This window comes from Nematolebias whitei, chromosome 21, assembly GCF_014905685.2.
Source record: "Nematolebias whitei isolate Nwh7 chromosome 21, NemWhi1, whole genome shotgun sequence".
Taxonomy (NCBI): Eukaryota; Metazoa; Chordata; class Actinopteri; order Cyprinodontiformes; family Rivulidae; genus Nematolebias; species Nematolebias whitei.
The window spans coordinates 18,391,508-18,410,959 of NC_056518.1; the positions used below are offsets into that span (position 1 = coordinate 18,391,508).

Genomic DNA, 19,452 nt, shown 5'->3' on the forward strand with positions numbered 1-19,452 from the left:
TGGTGTTCTGTAGGAAATTCTATCTCTCAGGTTATGCGTAATGAAGAGTGTTATTAAAAATGTATGCATCAGTGTGGTTACCATCCAAACAACTTGCTGTGTTTTCCACTGATTGCATTCTGTGGTTGTCAGTTTGTTCTGTGGCGTGTGCACCGAGTCTTTAGCAACTAAGAAAAATTCCTAGCATGTGCAAACGTGCCTGGAAATAAAAAGCTGATTCAAAAACTGTAAGGACAAAAAAAATGTGTAATAAATGAAACATCTGTTTAGCATTGTACTTTGCAAACTTCTGGAAACATCCCTCTTTTTTTGCATTTTATTTCCAATTAGCTGAAATTTCTTTGACTTTCAGAACTTGTCACACCTTTAGACTTTCTGAAAGTTTTTTTTTTTTTCCTTTATTTATTTATTTTTACTAAACTACTGAAGGATGTATATCTCGGGTGCTGTATTTGCTAGATTATTTTTTTTCTATTTCAAATACAACTTTCATCAACTGTTAATCTGCTGTACTTATATTTTATTGAAATTTTCTTAGAACAGTTACAGTGTAGAAGTACAATATACATATATTCTTAAACAATGGTTAATTTACTAGGGTTTTCATTATCCACTTGTGAAAGTGGTGAATTCCTTCTATAATAAGTCATTTGCTCCCATTTTACATTAAATTGCACCTCTTGCAGTCTTAAGAGTGAGTTTTTCCACACTTTTTAAAGGCTTTAGTTCTTAAGTTATTCCCCCAGACCCCTCACCACCACCCAAAATGTCCAAAAAATTGTTTAAAAAAGTAGCAGAAGTTCAAGTTCAAGTTATGTTTATGCAGGTTAACACAATGTTAATGAAAAGTTCAGGATGAGAAGAACCGATTTGACTCGCTGTAAACAACGAACAAACAAAGAAGATAAAATACTAAAGCATGCAATAAGGGTACAAAATAATGTACCAAAAAGTGAAAAAGTAAAAACAATACAGTATTTACAAGGTCCTAACGAGAAATTGTAAACAACAACATAGAATATAACGGTGCAAGTAGAATTAATTTGTATGAATAAGCATTTCAAGGTAGTAATATAAACTTATTAAACTAAAATGCACAGAAGCAAAACACGAAATGTTAAATGTCCTTGCAAGAAAGACTAGAGGGGCAGTGAAAAAGCTGTGACGTTTCACTTGGAGACGCCCAGCAGTGCGCATGCGCAGAGACTAGTAGCGAAGACATGATTGGCAGTTTGTTGTTGTTTAATGTGCTTTACCCATGCTTTACCCCCTGTCACATTACTTGTCCCGTCGACGCGCAGGTAAATGTAAGAACACATTTGCAGAGGTATCGGAGTATACTAGTAGCTGACAAACTTCAGTAACTCTCTGCTAGTTGCTACGAGCTAGTTAGTTTACTGCTGACGGAGCAACGAGTGACACGCTTTCGACTTTTGTTGGTAAATTTCAGGTTTTTGCGTTCAAAGCTCAGACCGACACGAGTCTTGGTTTAAAATGACGAGTTAAGGCTCGTGTTTTCGATTTTAACGAGCATAATAAATGTTTTGTTATTGCATTTTAGGGAAAAGCCGAAAGAAGAAGAAGATTGGTCTTCGTTAGCTTAGCTCGCTTTTGTTTTTACGTTTTTTACGTCCCCCGTGTGACGTCAAAACGCAACCACGTGCCCATGTTTTGCCATTTTTGTTTACATTTACTTTTATTTTTACTTTAAATTGCCAAATTTATCAAAATTTTATTTTTTTCTAACAAACTGAGTTAAGTAAGCATTAGCAAGGCGTGCATGCAGTATTGTTTTTGTTTTTTTTAACATTTATTTTGTGTTTTTGTTTTGTAGAAGAGTCAAAGACGAGTATTTCTCCTTTGGTTAATGGCAGGACTACGTGGGATTGTGGTGCTGTCACAAATACATACAATCAATCTGAAACAACCCTTCATGACCAGAGAGAGAAAACAATGGAGGATGCTAAAGAAAGTGTTGAAGAACTTGGCCTGAGGGACAACAACACAGATCTTGACATGGATAAGGAACCGTTAACAGCTGTCATACATCAGGACACAAAGATTGATACAGCTCCAAAGATGAATGAAATGCAATGTGCACTGAATGAAGAAGTAGAGACTCAGAAACAAGAAGATAAGGATATTGCTGTCTACTATAAAGACACAGAAGATGAAAGTGCTACTTCATCTGATGACGTTAGTCCACAGCAAGCACTTACTGCACAATTTATGCTCCTGCACACAGAGGACAGCATACAAGACGTTACCTGTCCTTTACAGAAACAGGTAAAAACTGAAACGTTGGAGGTGTCTGTACTTAAAGCTGAAGAGAACAAACATACTCACTTCCCAGTTGAACAACTCCAGTTGTCAAACTTAGACGAGTCGCAGTCTCCATTTAAAACTAGACATGAAGTAACTGAGTGCTGGCATGAGTATTTACTTCCCACTGGAGATTCGACCTCTGATGCTTCTTGTGAGCAACATGATGCACAAATTGGCTGGCATTTTCCTGCAGAGCCTGGTCTGACACAGGAAGTGCAGTGCCCTTTCTGGCAACTTCCTGCGGGAAGCTATTACCCACCATTGGGGCCGACAGTGCCTTTTGAAGGTAAATAAAATGAGCTTTTCCTGAACTAGAAGATGTATATAAAGTTTAATAGACAGTGCTATAATAATTTGTCTTTACTCATCCATACAGCATTTTAATAAGTACTCTCAGTACAAGTGTTTGTTGTTCTCCCAGTAGTGTGGAGAGTATGGGAGGAGTTGGATCAAAGAGCTGCTGCAGCTGAGTGTGCTCTGAGCCCCCTTCCATCCAAAAGTGCCTCAATGGACTTCACTGTTATGTCCTACAACATCCTTGCTCAAGACTTACTGGAGCTCAACGAGCATCTGTACATACACTGCCCCCCAGAGGTGCTGGACTGGAATTACCGCTGCAGCCTCCTTCTGAAGGAAATAGAAAATTGGACTCCAAATGTGAGTCAAATGCACTTTTTGTTTTATGTATGGAACTACATTATACTTATAATGTTACATTGTCAATAGTAATTTGTGTGTGTCCATGTGGATGTAGATATTGTGTCTTCAAGAGGTTCAGGAGAACCACTACTACGAACAACTGTATCCAGTTCTTTCTCAGTTGGGTAGGGCACCTGAGTCAAAAAATGAGAACCAGTAATTGTGGATGATGTTGTGACAAACACATCACAAAGTATCTGTTCATGTTGTTCAGGCTACACCTGCGTTTACAAGCGACGTACAGGAACCAAGACGGACGGCTGCGCTATTTGCTATCAAAGCTGCAGCTTTGCTGAAGTTGCAGTCTCAAAGCTGGAGTTCTTCAGGCCTGAGACGAAGCTGTTAGACCGGCACAATGTGGGCATTGTTTTGCTTCTTCAACCATTAGTCGTCCAAGGAGCAGAGGTTAAGAAGATGTGCCCACTGCTGTGTGTGGCCAACACACACCTGCTCTTCAACCCCAGAAGAGGGGACGTGAAGCTGGCACAGTTGGCAATCATGCTGGCAGAAATCGACTCCGTGATCAAGTCCTGTAGCGCTAAAGGTCAACACTGTAATGTTGTGTTTTGTGGAGACTTTAACTCTCGTCCACACATGCCTTTGTACCAGCTGATTACCACCGGTGAGGTGTACTACCAGGGTCTGCCGACGTGGATGGTAAGCAAACGAAAACTAGACGATCGCACTGTAATCTGTGCTTGGAAAAGTTGTTTCTTTCATTTAAATACACTGATGCCATTATTTCACCAGTGTTCATTTATTGTGTCCAACAGGTTTCAGGCCAAGAGGATTTGTCATACAAACCTAATTACCACAGACTGTATGCCCCCTTGTGGCCCAGCTCTCTAGGAATCACTGACAAATGCCATTATGTAACAAATGCTGAAAACGGCGTGTTTGAGAGCCAACCTCAAAAATCCGGTCAGTTACTGAAATTGTTGTAATATCCAAGTAGAGAATATGTATCTTTAATAGTCCTGTCGTTGTTCTTTGTATGTAGAACGTCAGTACAGCCACGAGTTCATGCTGCAGTTGCGCTTTTGTCCAGCTGCCTGCGTCCGTCCTAAAGACCTGATACTGATTCCAGGGGTGACTGATATCAAACCAGGTGGGACACGACTGAAAGCACAACGTTATCAAACCGTTTATTGCAATACAAACCCCTGCTCTTCTTGAATGTGACATATCTGGTTTTAACTCGCACTTGAAAACAGATGCTTCAAAGGATAACGAACAAGATGCTAAAAGGTTAGTTCACGTCGAAGTTCTTGTCTTTTACAATAGCACAATGAATATGAAAACTACTTAAATGAATTAGAATGATGGGCTTACTTGTTTATATGCTATCATTTGATGGTTTAAGATTAGACAGAATAAAATTCATGATGTTTATTTAAAAATGAACTCCATTGAGTGTAAATACAATTGTTATGCCTTTCCAGGTTCCGACGCGTGATCAGTCATCGGTTAAACTTGGAGTCAGTCTATAAACATGTATTTTCTGGCTCTGGCTGTCCAGAAGTCACAACCCTGCACGCTGAAGGAGGAGCTACCGTTGACTACATCTTCTACTCTCCAAAACACCTCTTTGACTCCGAGCACAAAGGTACAGGTGCAGAACCAGAAATAGCCGATTATTAGTTTTAAATCTCTAAAGGTCAGGAGAAACATTAATTAACATGATGTGTTTGTGTGCGCGTGCTTTTTAGCTTGTGGAAAGTTTGCAGGTGAAGGTCTGAAGCTTTCTGGTTTTCTCTCGCTCCTATCCGAGGATGCTTTGTGGTCCATGAACGGTCTTCCCAATCACATCTTCCCCTCAGACCATCTCGGCCTGCTCGCACAATTTCAGCTGGACCTGAACGCTGCCTGAAGCATTTTCCTGCTGGAAGTGTCCTAAACCTAATTTATGTTTGAGAACAATAATTTCACAGTGTGTTGAAAATTTTGAGACTTGTAGTTTTGCGGTGACAAAACGCCTCTTTTCTTTTTAATGTTAATTATTTTATTTTTTTTGTAAATGGCAAAAATTTCAACGGTTTGAAATAGTTTTGAATAATATATTACTTTTCTGCATCAGTTTATGCATTAGTTATCCAGTAATGCTAAATATTCCAGTTGGTGACCAGTCAAGCCTTGTCTGTCTGCTTGTGACTTAAATGTGCTCAACCCCCCCACCCCCACCCCCACCCCCACCCAACATTCAGTTTGACTGTGTTTAATGCATCAATAAATCATTTATTTAGTTGTGCTTTAATGCACAATGTTGCTCAGTAAATAGAGCCTTGAGTATTCTCTTGTAACTGTCTTTACTATTTTTCCCTATTCCTAAAACAAATTTTTACCAATATTTTGCAGTCATTGATGAGTTAAACTTCAAAAAGAAGATGATTTTAATTGCAGTACCTTCTCATTGCTCATGTTAAATTTACCATATTGTTTGGACTATAACGCGCACTTAAAATCCTTTTAACTTTCTCAAAAATCAACAGTGCGCCTTATAATCCGGTGCGCTTTATGTATTAATGCTGGTTGTGCTTACCGACCTCGAACTGATTATGTGGTACACGGTGCTCAAAAATCTGTCGATGTGTTAAGTTTTGCTTATTGCGCCTTACAATCCGGTGCACCTTAGTCCGAAAAATACGGTAAGAGTTTTTGGAATATGCATGTTATGACTACGATTTCATTAAAACTCTTTAAACACAAAAAAACATCTTTTTATTGTGATTCTGCAATTCAACTGCATTACAGCACGCTCAAATGAAAATTACATTGTGATTAGTTAAAAATGTTGACACATTCAGAACGGCATTAGGTGAGCTTTAAGTGTTACATGGTGATCACAAACACTAGGTAGTATAAAATGATGGAAATCGCAATTTAAAAAAAATACAAAATCCAGATAAAAGTGCAGTAAAACATTTTTTCAGTGGAAGTTAGGGACTTGGAAAAATCACTTAAGGCAAGTGAAATTTGCTACAAATCAAAGTTAGAGACTATAAAGCAAGTAAGCCACATAGATATGATAAATACTTATTTTACATTTATATTGAATGCAGGGATACTTGGTAGCTATGCCTTTTATAAATGGATATCTGCAAATTTTTACAAATTGATTGATAAATGCCTTAAATATAACTCATCTTCACATAGCATCCTTAACATGCTCATCTCTGGGGTTGGATCAATGTGTTAGAAATGAAACCTTAGAAAAAAAAAAAACATTGGGCTCAATAATAGTTTTTTTTTTCTTTTTTTTAAATATACAAGGCACAAGGGTTATAAACTAGTTTCTATACATGTAGCTGTTACCCAGTGGAGTCAAAGTGTATCAATAATAGACACTATATGTCTTTGCATACAAAGTATAATGATGGAGACTGCAGAAAAACCCCACAGCATCAAGATGTGATGTGTGTATTTGTATATTTACATTGATTTTTTCCCCAGCTTCAGAGAAAGGTCACATCATACAGGGTTAAAGTAGCAAAAATGCATTTTGTTTTAATCCTGCAAATGTACTCCTTTATAAACTGGGAGCAGTGCCAGCACCAATTACTGTATAGTCAGAAAAAAAGCCTTTAACAACATAGAAAATCTGAATAAAGTGTTTGTTTCAGGAAGAAAAGTAGCAAGTGACTCATCCAGTGAGCAAGTCAGTGTGTACACAATTTAATTTACACAGTGGTCCCATAAACAGGTGCGTGGTAAATCGCTCAAGCTGGACAAAACTTGCTTTCAGACACGGATCTGGTATCCATTAATATCTGCCGCCTTTTGTTCCAAAACCTTCTTCTCTCCAGAGGGGCTGCAACAAAATCACCAAAATAATAAAAAGACAGGTTTGTTCAGAACTGTAGTCCAAATAGATTTTAGCACTTAAAGAAGGTTCACATCATAGACGAGTGTTTTTCTCCCTATGAGAAATAAGCCAGTTTGTTATCAATCATACCGTCTCTCAACTCGGCTGATCCTCCGGATGGGGCTGTTTGGTCCTTTATGAGGAGAACCCACACTGTTTCTCCTATCCTTAGTGGGAGAAGGAGGTGCTGGTTTTCCTATCTGCAGAAACAATTTGAAAACAACAAGTTCATCAGAAATTCATCACTTTCAGTTCTTACCTGTGTGAATTAACCGTGCTTTTATCTGTCCTGTTCAGAGTGCCTGTGGCTTACCGTAATTTTCGCTGTACAAGTCACAGTTTTTTGTATAAATTAGCATGCCTGCGACTTGTACAGCGAAGCAACATATTTATGTTTTGTTCCCCATATTTATAACCCAATTTTTTGGCTAAGATCTGACAATTTCATTCATTCTGACATGGAAAATGTTAAACACTACCACTTTCAGCCACTAGAGGGCCCTCGACAGATATGGCAAGCCATCTGTCTCATTAATAAGTAAAAGTGGCTATTAATGAGACACTTGGCTTGCCATACATGGCCACCTTTGTCTCGCTACGGAACTCCTGGATCAAAACGTCAAATCAGCTGCATTTCGCCGCGCCGCCCAGGTGAAATGCAGCTGATTTGACCATCAAAGTGCATTTATTAAGAAAAAGTTAAACTGAGACACACCTTTGCTATTATTTTGAGCAAACAAATAATTGTTTTTAAAAGTTAATCTTTTTAAATTCTTGTTAAAGTCCTCCCTTGCACGCTCCCGCCAATTGATTTTTAGACACAGCACCCGCCCACATTTTCGGGTTGTCAGCGGTGACGCATAATAGATGCGACGTGTACGGCGGTGCGACGTGTACGGCGGCAAATACGGTAAATCTGTTCATGCCTGTGAAGTGATTGTGCAGAACATTCAGCGTAAAAGACCCATTATTGATGGATTGAGCCACCCGTGCACAATGCATTAATTTTTATTACACACAGTGCATTATCTTAGCATGAAGGGTGATGAGAGAGAAACACTTGAGAGAAACTGCCTCTCAGCCAGCAGATCAACTGAGAGTCACTGGACGAAGAAACATTAGGTCAAAGGAAATTTAATATGCAAAGGACAAATTACTTTTCCATCATTTCATTACAATATAAAAGGATCAACAGCTCAATTTAGTGGATGATGGAAAATAAGTAAAAAAAAAAAAAAAAAGCTTCAACCAAAAAGACTAGAGCATCTACAAGAGGAGCGATCATAAAGAAATATATTAATAAAAAGGCTGCAATAACATTAATGTACCTTCATGTCTCGGGTGTGTCTCTCCAGCTCTTTCCTGAGCTCCTCCTTGCTCAGCTTGTCCACATCCAGTATGGAGTGTTTCCACTCTATCTGCTCCACGCTGTGAGGATCGTGTGACACGTACTGGCCAATCTTGATCTTGCGCAGGGTGTGCCAGTAGCCCCTGTAGGCGCCTTCAAACTCCTGCACCAAGTCCAACAGTGTTCGAAACGCCAGTGGCTTGAACATGAGGTCTTCTCTTCGACTCATGCCCAGCGCACCAAAACGCCCCCCGCTGTGAACGCCAAGCACAATGTGGTAGAAGTGGTTCCCTGAGAAATGAGACTTAAAGCTGAGAGGGAAGCGCTCCACACCGGGCATGTTATTGGTGAGATAACTGGATCAAGAACGGTCAAGGAAATGAACATCTGCTCTTTAATTTCTACATGTGGAGTTTAGATGTTTCAGTCAAGTTTCCATTTAGCTCGATATCTGAGGTTTTCTATTTAGTCACCTTCAGAAATGACCTAGAGGTAACCAAGCACATGGTTCACACAGTCAGCAACTAAATCTAAATTTCAGTTGCCGTGCAACATGCTCTCTGTGGCTTTAAAGATACATTGCCAGGATCACCGCCTCCAAACATTTGATTGGCAGAGCCTCTCGTATCATCTCCTTAGCAATGTCCATTAACCTGGGAAGACAATGTGAACAAAAAATTATTTTTTCCCAACATAGTTCTGTATAAAACAAACACAGCAGGGAGCCAAACACACAAAACATCATTATCTATGAGCCAGTGAAATAGTATCTAAATCTAATAAAGTGAGGACAGACATCGGCTGACTGACATTAGCTTCCCCCAAAGCTCTGGTTAAAAAAAACAAAAAAAACAGAAACTGCTAATCCACACGCATCTGTCGACACTGGCTAAAACCTTAAGACATCAACAAACAGACGACGTGTGGCTGATGCCTTTAACCTCAGTGAGGTTTGAATTTAAAGTGAGATTTACTTACGCAGTAAGAGGACGGCTTTTCTTAATCTCAAAAAACTGGGTTCCCGTGTGATTGTACCTGTAAGATCCCGTTAAGATCAAACCAAAACATCCAATAAAAAATTAAAAATAATATAATGTGTTGGTGAATTATGAAATTCTTCTTGTAGAGAAAATCAAGATTGTACTCTTCACATTTCACCTATACTGGTTGATCCATATTATTTATAAGTGTTAGAAAACATTGGACTTATGTTAGTACATATATAACATTACATTTAATTGTAACAAAAATCAATGTGTATACGATCAATTGTCTATAAACCTGTCCCTTTAGGCAAACTTCCCTTATTTTACAGAAAAGTACTCAAACAAATACACTAAATATTCACAATCAAAAGGTATTAAAGGATACTGCAATTCCCAGATGAACTTTTGTATGGCTTCCAGGCGTTGGGGAATAGTAGTGGTAGGTTGGTATGTAGGCACACTTGGTACTGGAATCTGCTGGACAAACAACTTCATTACTAAGATACAATCACAGTATTCACGGCTCCACAATGTAGTCTCATTTAAACTCTGTTTTTTTCTCAGTTTCTTATAATAAACACTATCATGATTGCTCTTTTTGTAAGTAACATAAATCAAATGCACAATTCTGATGCATTATATGTTGTTGGACACCATGTTACTATTTAAAATGAATTCCCACAGCAATAACTATAACACATGTTCTGTTAGATTCACATCTGTACCTTGGGCAGGTCAGTGGCACCTCTTATCTCCTTGGCCAGTGCTTCACCATTCGGATGGATTCTAGCCACGTGTCGCCACATCCTCTCCCAAGTCTCCTCGTCTACTGGGAGGCCTCTTCTGTTCACATAGAAAGGCACCCCTCCATCCCTCAACTCTTCTTCACCTTCATCCTCCTGCTCCTCATCCTTCTCCTCCACTGAACCCACTGTGGCCTTCAGCATCCCTCCTTGAGCAACACAACACAGATCTAACACAGAAGTGCACTGAGTGATGCTGTGGATCCTTTAAATGGCTAATCAGCTTGCAGATAAAAAAACAGGTTCCAGCAGCAGATGGTCAAGGCATGACATCCAGGAGATTATGGCATCAGTGTCTCACAAAAGCAGCTCTTTGGTGAATGCAAATGAAGCAGTGATTTAAAGTAAAATAAGAAAAAAAATACTTGACTTTGCAGCAAGTGCTCCTCACTCAAGGCAGCTATTCATGCAAATAAGACATTAGATTGAGCTAAGCTATGACATGCCAAACCTAATTTATTGATGTGGTAAAGCGATAGGTTGACTCAGCTGTCAACAATTAGAACATCCAAACTCCCTGTACCATTAGAGGTCGTTCACGCCAAAAACATCCAATAAATCTGAGCTCCTTTGTGAGCCCATTTCCCTGACTCTCTCCTTCCGTCCAGTTCTGGCTCGTCTCACAAAATCCTTTCTTCCCGAGCCATCCGATTCATTGTTCCTGCAGATGCGCTTTTTGGCTTCTTCCGAGTCCAACGAGCCGCTAAGACACTCCCCGACCTCCAACTACTGCGCATGCGCAAGACTTTGAACGCGATATCAGCAGTAAGAAGTGTTGCATTCAGGTGCAGCTCGGAAGATCTTCGTCTGAGAGCCGCTACAAATTTTTATGTTAGGGGATTACATTTAAAAAAAGGTATATTGATTCTAGTAATGTTTAAATTTGTATTGTAAAAAAAATGAAATATGGTCATAAAAGGGAAAAAAAAAATCTGCAATTAAATCTTTTGTAATAAAAAAATGAAAACATTTCAGTTAATCCTTTTATTTATTCAGAGAAAATTGCAACAAAATATTTAATGAGAAAACAATGAGATTTGCAGAGCTGAAATATAATCAAATCCACCTGGATATCACACAAATTAAACTTATAAGCTCATGTTTTTATTTTTATTTGTCTTGTTTTTACTGTATACAGCAAAAAAAAAAAAAAAAAAGGAATCATAAAGTCTATTATTTACAGGGCCAGCAAAGGTGGACTAATATTAAAACCTTGGAGCACCATAATCGTCAGGCATCCGTTCAATGTTATACCTGTAATTAGAAATGGAGAACATTAGGTTAGAACATAACTTGTGTTTTTGACTTTTTTTTTAAGTGCACAAACAGAAACGAAGACATTTTTGAGACACTTTTCAGACCTGTGGTTTGAGATGTACATGATGGGCACTCCAGGTACCTTCCTGACCCTTCTCTTCAGATCTTTGTCCACAGTAGCCAGGATGTAACACTTGTGCTGCAGAAACAGTTCTTAAATAATTATTAGATCGTCATAAAAAAAACATTGGCTACATACAAATGAACAACAATCAGGACAATATTTATGTTAACTGATTCAAAATTTGTAGCATCTTTAGATGAGATTAACTGTAAGATGAACAAGCATGTTTTTTTAAAACTGCACAGCACTGTAACTTCAGCTTTAGTTGTTTGGATAAAATTTTTATTTTCCCAATATAAGATTTCCAATTACTGGACCAAACATTTATTCTGAGCTGCTCTTTGCTGGACAAACAATATATTTGCTTTTTAAAACACTGTTAAGAATTTCTGTTAAAATCAACAAAGTAATTTGAATCATTATTTTTGGAATATTTGTCCTGTGCCAAGCTCCTGTAAACTAAGGACGTCTTTCCAATATTTTACAATATTTAAGGGCATTTGAAGTTGCATGAACAATTATTCTGAGCAATTTTTGCACTAATCTTCTCCGTGTCATCACACTGTGGCCTTTGTATCGCAGTATTAGCACAAAACAGGATCAAACAAAGTAAATACCAACATTCATCAGGCACATTTGATGCTGTTCAGTAAAGATTAACAAAGTGTCATCTAAGGGGCAGGTGTGGCGCGGTGGTAGGGCAGCGACTTGGGGCTGGAAAATTGCAGGTTTGCTTCCCTGCCATGTCGATACATCGTGGTGTCCTTCAGCAAGACACCTAACTGCTCCCTCGGGCGCCTACAAAGTTGTCCGTGTGTGTATCTCACGTGTAATAGGTTAAATGTAGAGAGCAGAACACACAGTGATGACAATACACGTATCACATCAAACTTATAAAGGTTGATTTTATACAGCATCCTTCACACTGAGCGAGCTGCCAAAGCAACTCAGATTTCCAATTATAATCTTTGTGTTGAGCCCAGAGCACCCACTGGTCTGTTGCTGAGGGAAATGTGTAAGAGCATTCTATCAATTACATTATTTTAAAGCTTTTTTCAGACTCAGCCCTACTCAAGTCAACTCAGTGTGGCTCCAAAATATTCCCATTGGGTTGCTTTTGTTACGCCGGCCATTAAATGGTCAGAGAATATCAGAATCAAAACCAATCAATCATTAGAGCATCTCCTACACAAGAATCAAACCCACAATTTTTAAAAATGTGCAACTGCAGCATTTATTTTTATATATATATAAAAAAAAAACATTTATCTCTGTTAAAAATGGCGACACGTGAACCGACACAGAAGGCGCGAAGGAGCAGAGATCTCCATGCTTGTTGGCTGATGACAGAATTCAGATGGAGCTAGACCGAATGGACTTAATTTACAGGCTTTGACCGCTGGAGGGGATGTGGCCTTGACTCGGCCACAGCCGTTTCAGAAGCTGTAGCAGAGGATGGTAGGTGTTTTTTGACTTTACCTTACACTTATTTACCAGTTGGTGGCAAGTTTCAGGTGGCTGCATTATCATGACCCATCCACATTAAGGGTGTACTCAATTATATGGAAAACTACAGCAGCACCACAGCTATTTTTGTATATCCTGATTACTGCAGCCAATGATTTTAAATTGCTTATTAGCGTTACTGCGTCATTTTTTTTAAAACCTTTGTACTATAAATCACAGCTTTCACCATTAAATCGATAGGCTACTAACTGTATTCCAGTATAACAACTGTGTATTTTTGATATATTACCTGTGTTACTCTTTGGACTAAACAATCATCAGCATATGTTCCCTTGTGGGTGCATGGTAGGCGCTCAAACCGAGGATCTCTCGCAATCCTGGAAGAAAAGTAAAACAGAAAATAGGTGAATAAGAGGAAACGTGTTTTTGCTCTCAGACCTGATTTATGCCCAAAACTTGTACCTGAGTGCAACTCTATATTTTAATCCCAGCTTCTCAATCTCAGCCATCACACAATCTGTGATATAAGGGATACCTAGATCACATCACATGAGAAACTAGTTATTACACTTTTATTTTATTATTAACTAAGTGCAGCAAGTAACTAATGTGACATTTGAACTGTGGTAATACTTACATTTGGCATAGAGGCAGTCCATCATAGACTGAAAAATATCCAGTTTGGCCTTGATGGAAAAGTTGATGAAGTTGGTGTCAACAAGAACGTGGTATGGTGGGCCAAGCTGAGTGTTGTACTGGAAGAACATGCATGATGGGTACTTTGTGCTGCAATGAAAGTGGAAAATAGAAAAGTCATAAGATCACAACCATATTTTGAATACATTTTATTCTGCTGAAAGTCTAACTTACACTTCTCGTTCCTTAAGCTGAGAGGGGTCTTTCTTCTTCTTTTCTTTTGCTTTTGCACGATCTTTCTCTTTTCTTCAACCAGGCAGGAAGTTGTATTGGGAAAAGAATACAGTGTTTTTTTTACGCTAAGAGAATAAATAATCTAGTTTGGGCTTCTAAGAAAGAGAATTAAATCAATGACTGGCAAAAATAAACAAAATAAACAGCAATAATTAAAACTTACATTCTTTGATCTTTGAGACTAATCATTCTTTTCATTGCAGCAAACTGCTTGGTTTTATGCTTCCCCTGTTGAAAAAGGTTAAACCCCAATAAATCAACTGCAAGTTAAACACCACAATTAATAGCATGTTTATATATTTCTTCACGTATTTAAATATTTAATCTTCTTTTGAAAAAGCTGGTATACGTAACATGCTAAGCTAACTAACGTTAACTTAGTTTTATCTTCAAAACATACCAACTAACACAAAAAGGAGCTAACTTAAACTAATAAAAACTTTAAAAGGTAACGGTGATGCAGCTGTGATGCAGTTTATAGTTATTTACCATGCTAAGAATTTTACTCCTCAAATTTGATGTGTTCCTCGTGTCGACGTTATGACGTAATCAACAATCGACGCTTTTGCGCTCGTTTCCGGTGTTGTGCAGAAAAAAGTACATCGGTTGTGAGAAATATCCCCGTCGCAGCAAGTAAATTTTAAAGCGTTTCTTTTCATTAATAAATTGACAGTAAACGTCAAAATGGTAAGCTAAGTTCTGGGTTTTTGGACACAATTATTAAAAACGATTTTTTAATGATATATATACATGAGGGATTATTTTTTATCTGGCCACAGCAACGAATTTCACCTGACTATTACTATAAATAATATTGCTAGTAATTTTGTTCGTGGAAAATTTTAGTTAAAATGTGTTTTACGCGTAGTGGGTACGTTTGACGGAAGAGGAACGTTTTTCAGTACAACACCTATCCGGCTGCTATGCTGTAGCATGAGAGACGAAAGGTGTTGCGGCGTTCATTAGCACGGATTAGTGACTGTTTTACATTGGTACGATGAAGCTTTGTTTGTTTGATAGTTCAGATAATTCGTTTTGAACTTGGAGACATGTACGCCCTTAATACCATTATGAGCTGTTGTCGAGTTTTCAAAAAAGACTGGCATTTGCGGCTAAATTGACTAGCTGTGTTAGCATTTGTGTTGTCTAGTAGCAGTTGTGCAGATTCAAACATCTTGTGTGGCTAGTGAGAGGGATGCTGTTGCAATTAACTTGTTTATTTTTGGCTCTAGGGGGTCTTGTCATTTTTGTAAAGATCACCGAAGCAGTCATACGTTAGGGTATATTTCTATTTAGGACATTTGTTTGATTTTTTTTTTGGTTGTGGCAGCAGATAACATTTGTCAACGTTTTGAAACGTGAGCTAGCGAGTCCAGACAGCTCATCATTGCACTGTTGTCTGCTAGAATTACAGATTATTCCTTGGATTATTTTATCCATTTAATACTTGCTATTAAAAAAAGCATTTGAGACTTTTTTTGCTGTTTTTTTCTTAATGCAGCAGTATGATATAATCCTGTGTTTTCTTGTCATGTTAGATTTCATATTTCCCTTTTCTTGAGTTTCACTTTTGTCTTAGAGAAACAGGCAACAGATTAGCTGGTTGAATATTTCCAGTCTGACCAAGGGTAGTCAGTTGAAAACTTAAGCAGTCTGATGAGTACTTGACATAATTCAAACATGTTTTTCTTATATTGTAGGTTTTTTGACTACTCCAGTAGTGTGTGGCATTTCTCCTGAGAGCACGGAGGGACATGAGTGAAGGCTCAAAGATGGTCTGATGGACCGCCGCTTCTTCCTGACCCTCCTCTTCTGCTCAGTGTTGTGGATCTTCTTCTGGCAAATACGCTGGAAGAATAGAAAAGAAAGTGAGATTGAAGAATGGCTCCAAGGACAGAACCTCTCTCAGTACTGGCACTTATTTGAAGGTCAGTAAAAGTTGCTATATTATAGCAATTATATAATTATTCAGTGTTTGCAGCAATCCTAGTCGGTGTGTTTGAGTCATTGACTAGAAGGATGTCGGGTTTTCTTTAATGTGCTGTTCATGTGTCATCCAGATGTACAGACACTGGAAGAACTGAGTCTGAGCGTACTGAGTCGTCTGGAGGAGGTGGTGATTGAGCAGCAGCGCTGGAGGGAAATCGCAGAGGCCAATATCCAGCTTCTCCGAGACTTTGCCCTCCAGGAGTGGCTTTGTTCCCAGAAGTTGGAACACTATTACCAGACGTAAGCAAAGAAAGCTCTTTTGAGCATTACACCAATATGGCATGCATTTATAAACGTCCTGTTGTTTTGGGGATTAGCGCATCACTTTTTGTTTATGCATCTTCGCACAGAACGTGTTTATTTGTCCACTTGAGGGCAGTGTCTCTGAGTATGTGTGAGCTGCAGTGTTTCAAAGGGTCACTGCAGTAAAAAGTATTCTTTAGAGACTGAGTGAGTTGAAGACCATGTAGCAATGCAGCAGTTTGTGTGTTGGGTGCTTTCTACAGGCACCCAACACACAAACAAAACATACTTATATTTTAATGATTCATGAAAACAATGACCCCTGTTTGTCTTTTCTAAAGGTCAGTAATGTTTCAGAAACAATGTCAAGTTTTAATAAAATACTGTCTGACTTCTCTAAAGGCAAACAGTCACATTATATGACACCGCTGTCCTTTTACATCTTCACCGCTCACTTAATTTTAGTTTAGTTTTTGATATGGTGACAAACTGGTGGCAATTTTTTGACCCTTTTTTTTGTAATTATCTGTTGGCCAAAGGTTTCTGCTAAATAAGAAGTTAAAACTGAGAACTCGCATAAACCTTCCTTTGCTTTTCAGAGAAATGGGCTCATCGTGGGTGATTAGTTTTATGGTTACAACTTGCAACAAGAAAATAGTATATATATTTTTTTGAAGTTAATTTGTTTGCATAGCTCTAGTTCCAGTGCTGTTGTACCCTTGCTTGCAATCAGCCTAACATGCATGTTTTTGGTCTGTGGGAGGAAACCGGAGTACCCGGAGAAAACCCACGCATGCACGGAGAGAACATGCAAACTCCACCCAGAATTCCCCCACTCGGCTGGGATCCGATCTGGCGACCTTCTCGCTAAGAGGCGCCAGCTCTACCAACTGCGCCACCGTGCCACCCATATTGTGTGCATGACCTTAGTAAAAGTACACAGCATACTGCGTACATGTCCTTAGTAAAAGTACACGGGTACAGACCTGTTCTCTAACGAAGCGTTGAAGTTGTAAGAAGACTTTAACCTGCACCGTCAAGACCAACATCATTCTGAAGGAAGAGGGAGTTTAGAGACACTTTTCTGTAGTTTATGTTTTAGTTTACTTTTCCAGTTTTTTTCATTTGAGGCGTTGTCGGATATACTAAAAAAATTACAACACAGGAATTCCTTTTGCAGAGTACAAATTACCAGTAACTTACATTTATAATATTGTTTTAAATTTGGCAGACTGACAAACGACTAAAATGACTATTGTATTCAAAGGGATTATATTTACAGGATTTCAGCCCATGCAGTAATTTAATACTATTTATTTTTTTCATATTTGATCATTTATATAATTTAATCACAGTTTAAGTACCTCTCGGTATGATTCTAAATATATTAAAGTTTAGCTCATCTAAACATCCACAACACCTTGTTGTTAGTAAAACACCGTCTAGAATAGAATTTTTCAGATTTTTGTATCAGACAGCACCGCCCGCACTGCTCTGCTCTGATTGGGTCAAATTGTAGCTCTTGTTCTCTTTATTGGTTGCAAATAGCATCAGTTTACATTAATTCCTGCATCATCATTATATTGGAAGGCTTTAAAACACTTTTTTTTTTTCCCCCTTTCATTTTTACAGACATTTAAAATGATGGAAATCTGTCACGGCGACGGAGAACTTTAATCTGTGTCTATTTCATTTGGTTGTTCACCGGATAACCCCAAGGCAAGATCTGGTTATCCGAGATATGTCGTCTCGGATAAACGGAAACCGCTTATGTCGACCACTGCTTGTGCTGAAGTTCATATAAACTAGTATTCATGTGTGAAAGACGGCCTTCTGTTTGCAATTAGAGAAGTTGACTTGCTCAATAGATGAATCTGGCCATATCTGCAGTGGCAGTAGGGTTGTTCTGTAAAACCTAAAGAAGACAAGTATTTCAATTTTAATCTTCTCTACAGATTGAAGACCCTAGGTTGCATGAATCTGGATGATCTGTCTCAGTTCGACAGTCAGCTGCAGCTTTCCTTAGCTGCCTGGGGTTACTACTACGACGATTACATAAAGCTTTCGACTGGCATCAAGATCCTCCAGACTTCCAGGAGAAGTCGAGACCAGGACTACGAGATCCGGCTGGTACACAGCCTTGCAGAAAGGCGTCTGAATGAAAAGTGGTCACTTGGTGAGACTAACTATTGTCTGCAATTTAAAGCCTTCTAGTCTCTCCACAGCTGTGGATGAATAAGAGGCACTTAGCTTCAACCTGTAAACATGAAATGAAAGTGTTTTGCAAATGTTATCGCAAGAGTCACAGTTGAAGTGTTTTCATAGAGAAGTTTGTGTTGCTTCATCTGTATTCAGAACACAAACTTGGCTCTTTTTCATCCCCGTCCCTCAGCCTTCTCAATAACTTTGAGTAGGAGGCTAATGGCTCAGAGTCGGAGGCTGGAGTCATTTCCCGACATAAACGCATAGATGTTCTGTGCGGCGAAAATGCTGCTGAACGCAGCCTGTTTAAACCGATCACGGATGAAAATGCCTTACCAGCATCACAGGCATGAAAAGTGTTCTGAAATCATAATTAGTAGCAGCTGTCACTCAGTTTTGTAGAGGTGGGAGTACGAGACGCAGGTACAGTAAAACAAAAGTAACAATTCATTTGTTACAGAGCGACATGACTTTTAGATGAACGTTGTCTTCTCGTCAATAAATGGTGTGTGTACGTTTTAACACCAGCTGATGTTCTGCAGCAGCCTGAGCTGAGATGAAAACTAGTTCTGTAGGAAACTCCACCTTCCATTTCTCAGGGTAGTTTGTAAAGATGGCATTTTTTCAGCAGGCGTTTCACATTTGTCTACTTTTTTATTATTTTTGTTTTCTCTACTTAGCTCATGTTTATTTTGTTTATAATGTTCAATCTAAATATGTGTCCTCTTTCACCTACTTATAAATGATAAATGTAAGCCCAGTTGTTAGTTCTGTTACTTCATGCAGTCTAAAGCACATGTCAAACTCAAGGCCTGCAGACTAAATCTGCTCCTTGTAATCCCTACAAAAAATAATTAAATGTAGCTCAAATGAAATTAGAATAAAAATGAGATTATCAGTTAATAAAGTTATTAATCTAAGGAACCAGCAGATTTTCAATCAGAAAATCTGATAAATGCACGTCTATCTGTGGGTTGTGTTCTCGTGACTCAATAGTTATGTTTACATGGACCTAAGTACAGTAATTAGTAGGGGTGCCGGTTTCTTTAATTTTGGGAAATCGGCCGATACTTGCACGAGAAACCGATTTTACCAATTTTTGTTGTTGTTTTAACAACAGTTGTCTGAACTTAATTTATATTTCAGAGCACTAACTCATGGCCAGTTAAAACAAGTTTGTATTGTTCTAGGATGTTGTTCAAGGGTATGTTTTTCAA

At 38.5% G+C, this 19,452-nt stretch overlaps 3 protein-coding genes across 3 annotated transcripts; 1 reads left to right on the forward strand and 2 right to left on the reverse strand.

The window, feature by feature from the left end:
• The first annotated feature begins 1,199 nt into the window (after nt 1-1,199).
• Nucleotides 1,200-4,949, forward strand: angel1 (angel homolog 1 (Drosophila)). The gene is made up of 10 exons (XM_037694552.1): nt 1,200-1,301; nt 1,835-2,611; nt 2,747-2,982; nt 3,080-3,149; nt 3,239-3,681; nt 3,798-3,945; nt 4,025-4,132; nt 4,239-4,272; nt 4,467-4,653; nt 4,745-4,949. The coding sequence occupies exons 1-10, from the start codon at nt 1,259-1,261 to the stop codon at nt 4,892-4,894; spliced, it is 2,196 nt and encodes a 731-aa protein (XP_037550480.1). The 5' UTR covers nt 1,200-1,258; the 3' UTR covers nt 4,895-4,949.
• Nucleotides 4,950-6,762: 1,813 nt separating this feature from the next.
• Nucleotides 6,763-10,214, reverse strand: vash1 (vasohibin 1). Its single transcript, XM_037695557.1, has 7 exons — nt 9,946-10,214; nt 9,606-9,694; nt 9,213-9,269; nt 8,813-8,887; nt 8,215-8,590; nt 6,977-7,086; nt 6,763-6,832 (listed from the first exon to the last, which is right to left on the reverse strand). Exons 1-7 carry the CDS (start codon nt 10,165-10,167, stop codon nt 6,763-6,765), a joined length of 999 nt encoding a protein of 332 aa, XP_037551485.1. The 5' UTR covers nt 10,168-10,214.
• An 854-nt stretch (nt 10,215-11,068) lies between these two features.
• fcf1 (FCF1 rRNA-processing protein) lies at nt 11,069-14,389 on the reverse strand. Its single transcript, XM_037695584.1, has 8 exons — nt 14,291-14,389; nt 13,965-14,029; nt 13,742-13,813; nt 13,509-13,657; nt 13,334-13,406; nt 13,161-13,248; nt 11,385-11,479; nt 11,069-11,277 (listed from the first exon to the last, which is right to left on the reverse strand). Exons 1-8 carry the CDS (start codon nt 14,291-14,293, stop codon nt 11,229-11,231), a joined length of 594 nt encoding a protein of 197 aa, XP_037551512.1. The 5' UTR covers nt 14,294-14,389; the 3' UTR covers nt 11,069-11,228.
• Nucleotides 14,390-19,452: the final 5,063 nt, after the last annotated feature.